At 47.6% G+C, this 13,496-nt stretch overlaps 1 protein-coding gene across 1 annotated transcript in view; it reads right to left on the reverse strand.

The window, feature by feature from the left end:
* Positions 1 to 1,927: 1,927 nt before the first annotated feature.
* The window catches only part of LOC103189878 (NACHT, LRR and PYD domains-containing protein 3-like), a 30,540-nt gene continuing 18,971 nt past the window's right edge, over positions 1,928 to 13,496 (reverse strand). Inside the window, 8 exon segments of the mRNA XM_042345292.1 lie at positions 1,928 to 2,354; positions 2,590 to 2,757; positions 3,647 to 3,704; positions 3,707 to 3,816; positions 5,142 to 5,267; positions 8,389 to 8,475; positions 10,512 to 10,770; positions 10,773 to 12,305. Of these exon segments, the coding sequence (XP_042201226.1) occupies positions 2,240 to 2,354; positions 2,590 to 2,757; positions 3,647 to 3,704; positions 3,707 to 3,816; positions 5,142 to 5,267; positions 8,389 to 8,475; positions 10,512 to 10,770; positions 10,773 to 12,305 (2,456 nt within the window). The 3' untranslated portion in view covers positions 1,928 to 2,239.

Raw genomic sequence — 13,496 nt, forward strand, 5'->3', positions numbered from 1 at the left:
CCAGCATTTTATAAATATTCAACATAATCTGCTGAATTTTTAATTCTATGCCTCTATTTATAAAACCTAGTAACCGTATGCATTTTAGCAGCTGTGTCAAACTGTCCTGCTACCTTCGGAGATTTGCTTATGTGGATCCCCAGGTCTACCTATTCATTTTCACCCTGCTCATAACATCTCGCTTACACTTCCTCTCCTCATACTTCCTACCAAATTGCAACACTTCGCAATAAACATTATCTTCCACGTTTCTGCCCCGTTTACCAATCTGTCTTAGCCCTCTTGGATTCTAATGCTACCCTTGTCACCATTAGTTACTTATCCTAATTTAGTACCTTCTGCAAAATGGAAATTGTGCTCCCTATATCCAGGTCCAGAATTTTAAATATAACTCAGAAAGAGCAATAGTCCCAATAGCAACCCCTGAGGGACACGACTACACACCTCCCTCCTGTCAGAATAGTTCTCACTATCACTCACTACTTTCTGTCTCCTAGCCAGTTCTGGATCCATGTTGCCGCAATCTCTTTAATACTGTGTGCTTCTATTTTGTTTATAAATCTCTGATAAAATCTCACAGATCTGGACTCCTCCACCTATCCAACCTTCCGTTAAAACTCTCCGATCCCGTACGCAACCTAGGCGTCAGGTTCAACCCCATCCTTGCTCCCCCACATCCGGTCCCTCACCAGCACCGCTTTCACCCCGACTCATCGGTCCGTCTCCGTCAATATCTCACTGCAATAGCCGCTGAAACCCTGGTCCATGCCTTTGTCACTTCTCGGCTGGAATATTTCAATCGCCTACTTGCCGGTCTCTCATTTACTACAATCCATACAGTCCAACTCATTCAGAGTTATTATTAAGCCGTATTTTTCTAAGTGAGAATTTATATTGTCCAGAATTCGAGTCTACAGAAATTTCCCTACTGCTGGCTGGCCTGCAGTCCTCAGGTTTAACTTTTCTGCCTGATTTTGCACAGGGGATTAACGTTTGCAAATTTCCAGTCCTCTGGCACCACGACAGTGTCCAAAGAGCATTGGAAGATCATGGTCAGTGCCTCCGCTGTTTCCACCCTTGCTTCCCTCAGTTACCTGGGATGCCTTCCTTCGTGAACAGGTGGCTTATCGTTGTTGAGCATCGAGAACCTTTATAGTAACTCCTCTCTGTTGATTTTTATCCAATACCTGTTTATACGCCTGCGATATTGCGGTATTGCTTGCAAAAGGCGCTGTTCCATACAAGATTATTAATTATTATGATAAAAAGGGTTTAACCCCATAAAACTCCGCTGTCCGCTTTAAGAGTGGGAGCGACCTCCTCTTACAGATGACCCGACGCTGCGAAGTTTCTGGTGACAATTAAATACTTTGACGTCAATTAATAATCGGAAATGATTGAACTCACAACTGACTTCACGAGACGTCCGTCGCGCGAGTTTTGGTTTGTTTTTTTAAAACACAACCGAAAAAAAAATTGAAACGAAAAGGTTGGACCTAGATGATGACGTGTCACAGGGAAGGTGCCGGTCTCGAACCTCCGGCCCACCCGAGTCCGGGAGGGAGACGGCAGGTGTCTGCGCACAGCGCGTACGGATGTTGGTGACTTCACAACCTAGTCTGAGTGGGGGAGACGGGGGATATTGATCATGTGAGGCTTCAAGAGAAACAGATTTTTTTTCGCAAAGTCCCCGGATCCCCGAGGTTTAAAGAGCAAATAGTTTACTTAACTCCAATTAATGAAGACATGAAGCGGGTTAGAAACCCTTCAAATCCCGGGAGATTAAAGTGTATCGCCGCAAAACATTCCTAATTTTGCATTGATCCCAATCACATCCAATGGGATTTGCATCGACTTTGCGTTTAAGTAATAACCCGCTCTCTGAGTACAACATGGGAAACAAGTTTAGAAGCCCCCAAATCCCCGGGGTTTAACGTAAAATAGTTTATTGAAGTCTAATGTCTGCATGAACAATAATGATATAAATATGGTTTTACTCGAAGTTTCGGTTTTGATTTTAACCCCAAACCCGGTGACAAGTAGGGGAAACTGGTTATAAATTCCCCAGATCCCCGGAGTTTAAAGTACAACTTGCAAAACATTTCTATTTCTGCACTATAATTATAATTAATAGCTATTAAGCACTGTGTTTCAAGCGTTCAAAATTATATTTTATATATTTATAAACTGAGTATTACACACGGAGTATAAAGTATTGATAATGTGGTTAATATTAAACCTAATCTGCATTGTTTCTAAGCTTGGATACCACTCTCACACTCAGTCCACATCTGGATACCCGCAGTGACTCCAGGTGTCTCTTTCCGCATAAACTGAACTGATTCCCATCCAGCCTGCAACACATTAAACAAAAAACATACCATAATAATTTGAACTGTAAACTGTTAATATTGCATTTCAATTAAAAAATAATTAAATAAATAAGCAAGTAAATAAACAAGTAATACATAAATAAACAGCAGACAGACAGACAGAGAAAAAAATGAACAAACACCTGAAACAGGATCCATTCTGATACCCAGCCCATTCTCTGTGTGTTTATCACATTAGACACGGGCAAACACTCACCTGGTCTCCTCCAGGCTGGTGCAGGACTGTATGAGGCGACGAAGGGCCGGGACAGACTCGTCTGTGAAGGAGTTATATTCCATGTTTAGCTTCCTCAGTGAACGGCTATCACTGAGAGCAGAGATCAGATTACCAGGACAGCCATCGGTCAGGCTGTTATCCCACAGTCTGTAGATCAGTGACACAGAGAGATAACAGGAATCAGAAGAAACACAGTGTGTAGAAGTGAGTCTGGGCCACTGCAGGCCTCAGTGGAAGCCTGAGTCTGACACACACTGGGGCATGTCCAGATGGAAAAGGAGACAGTACCCAAACATTACTCACAATGACAAACTGTGGAGGTTTCGCTGGTTAATCTCCAGCCGTCATCCCAACACACACTGTGCCCCCACCCGCCCACTCCCAAGCCCTGTCTGTTAGTATCTGCCCCAATCATCTACAGCTGGGACGGGCAGTTGTCATCGCCACACGTTACCACAGCTGCTGTTCCTAACACATGGTTCAGATTCCTTGTTAATCCATGTTTAGTTGGTGATCACTGGGATGGCTGATGGCCTCACACTGTCACACCGAATCCTGATACAATATCAGCACTAACTGATCAACCACTGTCAACAAAACATATTGAAATATAAAAGGTTCTTAAAAGGCTGGATAAATTAGACACTGAGGGATTATTTTCCCTGGTATAAGAATCTACAACCAGGGGTCAAAGTCTTAAAGTTAAGGGCCAAACTTTTAGAACAGAGTTGAGGAAATATTTCTTCACTCAGAGGGCAGTGAATTTATGCAACTCACTACCCCAGAAGGCTGAATATGCTGAGTCCTTGAACATCTTCAAAGCTGAGACTGATAGGTTTTTAAAAAATAGAGTGATTAATGTATATAGGTAATTAACGTTAGGTCAGAACATCAGCCATGATCTTATCAAATGGCGGGGCACAGGCTCGAGGGGTCGAATGTCCTACTCCTGCTCCTATTTTTATGTTCTTAACACCCTGAGATATCGGGGAATTCAGCCTCGGGATATTATATTCTCATACAGTCTGTTACTTACCCCAGGCTCTTTATCTTACACTCCGGATTCCTCAGCACCTCACACAGTCGCTTCACTCTGAATCTCCCAGTTGATTACCACCCAGGTACAGCTCTGTCAGTGAGCAGTTTGTACTCAGAGCGGAGGCGAGATCCTCGGTACAATCAGCTGTCAGTTTGTTACCCCTCAGCCTGGAGATCAGAGACACAGAGAGATTACAATAACATCAGTCTCGTGCGTTGATCCTAGGTGCTCTGTGCTGAATGTCGTCCTCTTTAACGTCTACTTGCTCCCTCTTAGTGGCATCATACGCAGACAAGGGGACAACGTCCGTAAGTACTCGGGTGACACCCATCTCTAACTCTCTGCCTCCGCCCTCGACTGAAGGACCAATGACGTCCTCACAAACGCTCTAGCAGGGATCAGAGGAAACTCAGTGTTTATTATTGTGTATTATAGAGTCTGGAGATGAGAGGCACAGAGAGACTACATGGATCAGAGGAAACACAGTGTGTAGATGTGAGTCTGGGCCACTCCAGGCCTCAGTGGAAACCGAACCTGACACACACTGGGGCAGGTCCAGATGGACAAGGAGACAGAAGCTAGACATTGCTCACACTGACAAACTGGGAGGTTTCGCTGGTTAAACTCCAGCCGTCACCCCAACATACACACGCCCAACCAAGCCTGTCTGTTAGTATCTGCCCCCAATCCTCTGCAGCACGGATGGGCAACTGGTAGCTCGCAGGGTGGGGGGAGGGACTATTATGCGCTGGTGCAATGTGGCCCAGGGCAGCTTGTTGTCCATCGCTGCTCTACAGGATTATTTGAGTTGGGAAGGTCCCTTCCTGTGTAGAGAGAGTGAGCTCCGTACAAGACAAACAAACACGTGTCAAACACTCAGTAGGTGATATAGTAACCATTAAACAGAGTCATGGTTTCCCACATTTGACAACAATAATCCTCCGTTTGGCCACAAAACACACAGTCACTACACTGCGCAAGTGTCCTGTGAAACACTTTGAGACGCCTGGATGACGTGATTATTCGCTGTATCAAAGGCCGTAACTATTGTGACTGATTATTATCATTAACGTTATTACCATCCCCACTGTGTGCAGGGATTGGGGGGAGGGAAGGAGGGAGTGAGGGAGGAAGAGACGGATTGTCAGGTCTGGGACAGGATCTTTCGGATGAGATAAACGGGGATGATTTTCGTGTCTGGAGTGAGCTGGGGGAGGAGCTACTCCTGGCCACAGGTCACCACAGCTGCTGTTCGCACCACATGGTGCAGATTTCCTTTTAATCCATGTTTAGTTGGTGATCACTGAGATGGCTGATGGCCTCACACTGTCACACCGAGTCCTGACACAATATTCAGCACCAACTGATCAGCCACTGTCAATAACACACTGAGATATCGGGGGAATTCAGCCTCGGGATAATATATTCTCACGCAGTCTGTTACATACCCAAGACTCTGTATCATACATTCGGGTTCCTCAGAGCCTCACACAGTCGCTTCACTCCGGAATCTCTTAGATTGTTAGCACCCAGGTGCAGCTCTTTCAGTGAGCGGTTTGTACTGAGAGCGGAGGCGAGATCCTCGGTACAATCAGCTGTCAGATTGTTAACTTCCAGGCTGAAGAACAGAGAAACAGGAACATAGTAAACACAGTCATCATTACTTAACTCGGGGGTTCCAGCACTCGCCTCGCAAGCGAGAGACATGGGTTTGATTCCGAGCGAAGCATTGGGTAAGTCTATTGCTCCACAAGCCGCTGTTTACCAGCGGTAAATAGCAATCCGGATGTTAGTCAAATGGCCTGTCGCCATTCGGGGGATCGAAATTCCTTGAAAAATACGGCAGGGTGGGATGCTGAGAGATCCAGAGCACAGCCGGAGAGGAGCGTCTTGAGGTGGGTCTTGAACTCTATCCTCTATACGATGGGAAGCCAATGGAGTTGAACAACAACAACAACATCAACAAGATTTCATTTATAGAGCTCCTTTCACGTCGGGAGGACGTCCCAAGGCGCTGGTCAGTTTGGTCTGGACAAGGATGCGTGTGATAGAATCAAGGAGCCTTGCAAGCCTAGTGCTCTAACCACTGAGTTACAGGAAACCACAAGCTGGATGTCAAGCTCGCCGGAACTCGCTGAGCGGAGGGAACGGACAGGATGGTAGGGATTAAGATGTCGCAGATGAAGCGGAGTACAAGACCGTGGAGGGTTCTGAAGGTGAGGGCATGGGGATCTTGAACTCAAACCTATGTGTGATGGAGAGCCAGTGTAGTTGGGCAAGGTGGGGGTGATAGAGTCGCGGAGCCTGCTACGTGAGCGGACACGGGCTGCAGAGTTAATTCTGGAAGATGTTCAGCCTGTGGAGGGAGGCTTTGGTTAACTCGACCAGCAGGGCTTTTCTACACTCGACCGTCGATGTAATGAAGGCGTGCATGAAGGTCTCGGCGGCCTGCGGTGAGAGACAGTGGCAGAGTCGGGCGATGTTGCGGAGGTGGAGGAAGGCAGAGCGGGTCATGGCAGAGATGTGGACTTGAAAGAATAGTTGAGGGAAAAACAAGACCACAAGTTTCCGGACTGGCTTCATAAGGTGGAGTTTGCAAACATGAATGGTGATGCTGTCAGCGCCTAAGGTGTGTTGGCGCTGACCGGAGCCATTCAGGAGAGCCTCCATCTTGTTGACGTTCAACTGAAGAAAGTTAACTGTCATCTAGGACTTGAAGTCTGACAGACATTCCGTTGGACAGCAGTCCATTCTGGAGTCAAGGATGGAGGCAGAGAGATTGGGTGTCATCCGCATACATGTGGAAGTTGACCCCATGTCTGTGGACGATGTCAACAAGGGGTAGTATATAGATATTGAATAGGACGGGACCAATAACAGAGACTTCGAGAACCCCGCCCCAGAACTTCCGAGGGCTGGAGACGAAACCGATTGAGGAGATGAAGTGCAGGCGATGTGAGAGACACGATGTGAACCAGTCAAGGAAGGCGACGTGAGTTTGAGGTGTTAGGAGAGGCGGTGGATCCGGATAGAGAATTCGACGGCGTCGAAAGCAGCAGAGAGGTCAAGAGGAGGAGGAGGAGGCAGGGGGAACCATGATCGCAGATGCTCAGAACATCATTGGTCACTTTGACTAGGGACGTTTCTGTGCTGTGGGTGGCAAACAAGCCCGATTTGTGGGGTACGAGATGGGAGTGACGGGACAGGAAGGTGCGAAGCTGAGAAGCAAAAACTCGTTCCAGGAGGAGACGAAAGGGAGGTTGGAGATGGCGTGGTAATTAGGGGAAGAGAGGGGCTCAGGGAGGTTTTCTTTAAGGATGGGAGTTATTGCGGCCGTTTTTAATGGGGGTGGGAAAAGTACCAGAGGACAGGGATAGGTTTACGATATCAGTGAGCAAAGGAGCAAGGACATGGAGCTCCACAGCAATGTCTCCCCGCACTCAAAAAACAAGTCGCCTCTGGCCAATGTGAAGAGGCCACAGGCTTTCTATGTCATCCACAGGGCAGTAGATCGTCCCCCAGCAGCCGTCCAGAGCAGAGAGTTCTTCCTGGGCACTCCCTTAACCTCTGTGTGTGACACAGTAAAGAAATAATTGACCCTTACCCAAATACAACACGAAGCCCCCCAAAGCTGCCTCTGCACTGCAAATCTTCAGGCTTTACAGTCCCAGGGAATGTTTGGGATAGTGTAAAGGGAGCAGACTGTAGGATTCATAAGTTACGATGAAAGGGAAGGGACGATGGCTCTCGATGACGTGACAAGCGACTCTATCAAACGTCAGGTTTATTAACATTATTATTATTATGTATTCTACAATCTGGAGATCAGAGACACAGACAAATACAGGGATCAGAGCAAACCTAACATTGAGTGATATTAAAGACACTGGAATGACCTGGGCATTCTGGGACAGGGGACAGTGACACCGTGACATGTTTGCCATTTACATGTGAAAATTGCCCTGAGTGTGGAACAGGACTAGAGCATTAGGGAGGACTTTGGCGAGTTTCTGGCTCAGGCATCCCAGAGAGTGTGGTGGGGTGTTGGGTGGGGCGTGACTGACTGCTGGGCTGCTGGAGTCCTGTAGCTCAGTGGTTAGAGCACTCGCTTTGCAAGTGAGAGACCTGAGTTCAATTCCAGACAGGGCGAAACCTTGGGCAAGTTTCCTTACTCCATACACAGCCCTAATAATAATCCCTCCAAAACAAAAAGAATAATAAATTGGTCATTTTCAATCCACGACTGTTTGTGGGACATTGCTGTGCGCAATTGGCTGCCGCGTTCGCCCACAAATATACAGTCCATTCACTTTACAGTGTGTTCTGTGAAGCGCTTTGGGACGTCCTCCCGACGTGAAAAGCGCCATATCAAATGCAAGGATTATTATTGTTATTATAACCATTTTAAGCTGCATAATATCACCTGCGAGAGAGAGGGAGAGAGAGGAGAGATAGAGAGTTCCGTTTGGGTAACTCCCCTTCCGCTCCCCCCCACCCCCTCCCAAACCCGCACCCACCTCCGCATCACCTCCACTACTAATCTCTATATACTGTGTCTCAAAGGGTTAACAGGGGCTCAGTGGGAACAATCGCTGATCCCAGCGATTTTCTCTCCACATTTAGAGGCAGTCTTTGTAGGGTTTAGGGTCTCAGCATTAAAACTTTCCCCACCTTCTCGGGAGAAAATAATCTGTGTTTAGAGTCAATTACTGACCCCAATTTCACAGTCTGTTACTCACTCCAGTCTCTGTATTTTACACTCCGGGTTCCTCAGAGCCTCAAACAGTGGTTGCACTCCTGAATCTCCCAGATAATTGACTCTCAGCCTGAAACAGAGACAGAAACACAGTGAATATAGTGTAACACCAGAATACAACCTGACATGCATATACAGCCGCCTTTCACGTGGTGAGTAAGTCCCTATTCACTGTGACCAGAGTCAGACACACGTTTACCGAAACATAGAATCAAAGAATTGTACAGCCGAGAAGGAGGCCATTCTATACATCGTGTCTCTGCCGGCCCTTTGAAAAGTGCTTCCAAATCAACCCCATTCCCCTGATATCTCTCTCCTCATTGCGCTCATCAAAATCACCTCCCCCACTCTCTCTCTCCCACTACAGCCCTGATCAACCCCACTTTCCCGCGACCTCTCTATCCCCATAGATATGATCACCCTCACTTTCCCGCTCACTCTCTATACCCCTTATCAACCCCATTACGATCCCTCCCAATAGCCCTGATCAACACTTTACCGCCGCTCTCCCGCCCCCCCACATAGCCCTGAAACGTTTTCACCACAGATTATTATCCGCTTCTCTCTTAGAAGTGTTTATCGAATCGGCAATGATTCCAGAACCTAACAACCCCTGTGTGAAAATATTTGAAAGTTGCATTTTTAGCGACTTTCACATCAGGCGGACGTCCCAAACCTGGACCATGAGGGGTTTGTATCCGAGCTGACGTTTGGGATCAGAGAGGGTTGGAGGGCAGGGGATTGGGGTGGAAGGGCGACTGAAGTAGAAGCTTTAGAAACGAGGTTTTAGGGTGTTTAGGAGGGGGCCAGGCTGAGTGTCTCCTTGATGGAGTTCCAGAGGGTGGGGGCAGAGAGGCTGATGATACGGCCGTTGATGGTTGTGCAGGCAGTGCTGGGGACATGGAGCAGTTCACTGGCCGCCGAGCGGAGGGAGTGGACAGGTTGGTATCGTTGGGAAACAGCACTCCCTCCCGATCACACCATCCAGATTTCCAGGTCACTGGGTTGGCTCCTTCTCCTCTAGGCTTCTCTTCTTCTCTGGTATAACAAGCTTTCTGGGGGCCCCATCACCAGCACTTTGTGAAACAGTAAAGGGCTTAATGAAGCTCGCCTCAAGTATAACACAAAGCCCACCAAAGCTGCCTCGGTACTGCAAGTACTAAGGCTTTACAGTCCACGGGCACAGTTTAACAGCCTTCCACGCGGCCGGTACTCATAGCCCGCTATAAGAGTATAAGTGACCTGCGTGTGAGAAAAGGACAGTGGGAGCAGCTGATGGCATGGGCGGCTGTTCAGGCTGTGAGGAGCCGGAACAAATGCTGTCAGGATCAAAGGCCGAGCGACTTAGTCAGCGCGTGTGTAACCTGGTAAATTAGCCAGTGGCTGGATGGCGTCTCCTCTCAATGGTAGACACCAACTCCTGCCGGTTGTTAGCCCAGTTGGTTGATAAGGCTGCCTCCATCTATTCATTCTGGGGCATGAGGGATGAGGGCAGGGAGGAGTTTGCACCCTAGCTGGGGTTTGGGGTCGAGAGCTTTACAGCGCCGGTAATTGGCGTGGGAGGGTGTCTGATGAGGAAGGTTTTGGATAGGCTTGGGATGAGGTAAGAGGAAGGCAATGGGGAAGGGCTCCCGGATACAATTCCAGAGGGTGGCGGCAGAGAGACTGAAATTCCTACCGGCTGATCGGTGGGGGGGGGGTGCTTTTGCTGGGAGAATAGGACAAAGGAGGACTCCGGCCTAACAGCATGGTTCAGGTGCGTCCTGGCGGCCTGAGCTGGGGGGAAGTTCAGAAGTTTAGAGGTTAGAAAGGTTTGCGTGCGTTAGAGACGCGGAGGACATGATACTCGTTTCCTGTTTGAATAAACCAGAAACACTGAGTGACGGCTCTGAGCGTAAACTGCGTTCTGTCTAGGATCATGTTACTATCTCGTCAATAAAATCGGGAATTAGGAATCAATCCCAATGACATCAGCAATCTTGGAATGCTACCAAAGGGCTCAGCGTGTGGAGTAGCCAGGCGTATAGGGTAATGTCAGCCATTCACCTCCCAATCCCTTTGAAATGCGAGGAATAAGAATACGATTTACAAATATAGTAAACTTACAACAAGTCCTGACATTTGTCCAGACCAGGAATGAGACGCTGGAGACCCTCTTTCTGAATGTAGCAGTTACTCAGATCCACTAGTCTTATTGAGTCACATAGTCCAATGGCTTGAGACACCACAACACAGACTATCGGTGTGAGGCTCAATGCTTTGAATGGAGATTCATCACCCAATGTTAGGGTGTGTTCAGAGCCCATTGTGACCTGTGCCAGGGCTTGATTCTGAGACTCAAACAGGCAGTGGAGTGTGTTCAGCAGCTTCCTTTTCCCAGTGAGGTGTTTGTGTGTCTGATCTGAGTTTTAAATTTCTCCTTCAGCCAATCGATCACCGCGCAGGTTGTCTGATGGACAAATGGCCCCAAAAATTCCTGCAGTGGCTGAGGTGCCCGTGAGGAGGAGAGACCCGCCAAAAATCGCAGGAATATCTCAAACCGACCGTCATCATCCCTGTCAGCACGGGCCAGACATCTCGTGATGGTTCTTGGATCTGGAGACAGGAACTGAGCGAGTGCGGCGACAAACTCCTGTACGGTGAGGTGCGGAAATGTATAGACCACGCTTTGCTCTGAAGACTCTCTCTCTACAAGTTCCATGAGAAAGTAGGAGACGAACTGAGAAGGATGGAGGTTAGAATGGTTCAGATCTTCAGTATTAAAGACAATGTTACTCTGGGAGACCCCAGTGAATGCCATCTCACCAATTTTCAGCATCACATCACGGAGACTATTGCTATCCATCTTGACACTGTGATGTGTTAGAATGTGGTAGATATAATGGGAGAAGAGTTGTGTGATGGTCTTGGGAAGTAGCTGTTTGTTGCTGTGTTTCCGTCTAAAGAAGGGTTCCAGAGACAGAGCGAGGATCCAGCAGTAGGACGGGTTGTAGCTCATGGTGAGCAGAAGCTCGTTCTCCTCCACGTGGCTGTAAACAGCAGCCGCCACCTCCTGATCTTCAAAGAACTTATGAAAATATTCCTTTCTCTCTTCACCCACAAATCCCAGGATTTCAGCCCAGACGCTGACCTGAGCCTTTGCCAATAAATGTAATGCAGTGGGGCGGCTGGTCACCAGCACTGAGCATCCCGGCAGCAGTTTTTTCTGTACTAAACTGTACAGAATATCAGACACTTTACAGCGGAATTCAGGGTCTGTGCATCTGCGCTGAGGATCTGTGTCTCTCCGTCTGTCAGCGAAATCAATCCTTGCCCTGAATTCATCCAAACCATCAAATATAAAGAGCAATGTCTCTGGGTGTTTCCACAGCTCGTCCAGAACATCACTGAGGTAAGGATACTGCTCCAGGATCAGACGGCTCAGGGTTGCTCTGTCGTTAAGTCTGTTTAGGTCTCGAAATTTAAAAATAAATAAATAGTGAAAGTGAGGATAAATTTTGCCTGTGGCCCAGTCGTGGACAATCTTTTTCACCATGGTTGTTTTTCCAATCCCGGCCACTCCACTCACTACTGCGGAAGTCCCTGAATGAGAGTCAAAACTGCTTCCCTGGGAAGAAGGTACATGGTTTCCTCTTGAGAAGCTGCTGTGGAACAGTTTATCAGTTCGGATTTTCTCCAGGTCTCTCCAGAGTTGCTTCTGTCTGCACTCCTCGTGGTCTCTGCCTCGCGCCAGCAGCTCATGTTCTACCAGTTTCCGGTCACGTCGATCAGAAATGATTGTCAACTCCGTGAACTGATCAACCAGCTGAAACGTCCTCACCTTCTCCTTTATCAGGATGGTCTTCACTTCCAGTCTTTCAGTCTGTCTCTGCAACGTCTCCTTGTGCAATCGCTGAACGGCTTCATGTGGAAAATTAAGTAATCACCAAGTATACAGGAGTTATGAAACATAATTGTTTTATGAGCATCATAAACAATAATACATACTTTCGCTATGAGGCACTTTAAGGCAGGAGGACATCCCAAAGTGCTGTACAAGATTGAATTGAAAGTGTAGTGACTCTGGTTTTGGACAAACGCAGCAGCCAACTTGCTTACAGCAACGTCCCACAAACAGGCGGGAATTAACTGCGCAAATTGATTTGAGGGATGTTTGGCCAGGACACGGGGAGAGAGAAACTCACTTCTCTTTTGAAATCGTGCCATGCGATCTTTGATGTCCACCCGAAGAGGCCAGACAGGACTAACAGGATTAATGTCCCAATGGCGGCTTCTCTGACAGTGCTGCACATCCCAGGACTGTATTGGAACGTCACCTCGCTCTGCTGATGTGAACTTGGACCCACAACCTCTGTCTCTGAGACAAGAGGAACAGCAACTGAGCCAAGCAAACAAGGGGCAAACAATGTGAATTAACTCACACCACGGCAGGTATTCAGGAAATTATATTTTGACTTGTAATAAGCCATCTTTGTCTCAGAGTCATAAAATCATGCAGCAGAGCAAGAGGCTATTCCACCCATCGTGTCTGCGCCGGCTCCGAAATCAGCAATCCAACTCAATCCTACTGGCCCGCTTTCTCTCCATATCCCTGCCATCCTGTCCTCCCCAAATACCCATCTACCTCTCTCTTAAAATTTGCTATTGAATCGGCTTCCACTCTCCTTTCAGGTAATGCATTCCGGATTCCAAAAACTCGCTGGGTGACATTTATTTCCTAACCTCCCCTCTGTTTCTTTTAACAACAATCTTAAATCGGTGTCATCGGGTTGCTGACCCACATGCTAATGGAAACAGTTTTTCCCGGTTCAACCTATCAAATCCTCTCATGAACTTGAAGACTTCTATTAAATCCCCTCTTAACCCTCTCTGCTCTAAGGAGAATAATGTTAGTTTCTCTAACCTCTCCTCATAACCAAGCTCCTTCATTCCTGGTACCATCCTTCTAAACTTCCTTCGCGCCCACTCCAATGCCTTAACATCTTTCTTAAAGTGTGGTGTGCAGAAATGAACGCAGTCTCCAACTGAGACCTAGCCAGCATTGTATAAATATTCAACTTAACCTCCTGACGTTTTAATTCTATGCCCCTA

This window comes from Callorhinchus milii, unplaced genomic scaffold (genome assembly GCF_018977255.1).
Source record: "Callorhinchus milii isolate IMCB2004 unplaced genomic scaffold, IMCB_Cmil_1.0 Scaffold38, whole genome shotgun sequence".
Classification (NCBI taxonomy): domain Eukaryota; kingdom Metazoa; phylum Chordata; class Chondrichthyes; order Chimaeriformes; family Callorhinchidae; genus Callorhinchus; species Callorhinchus milii.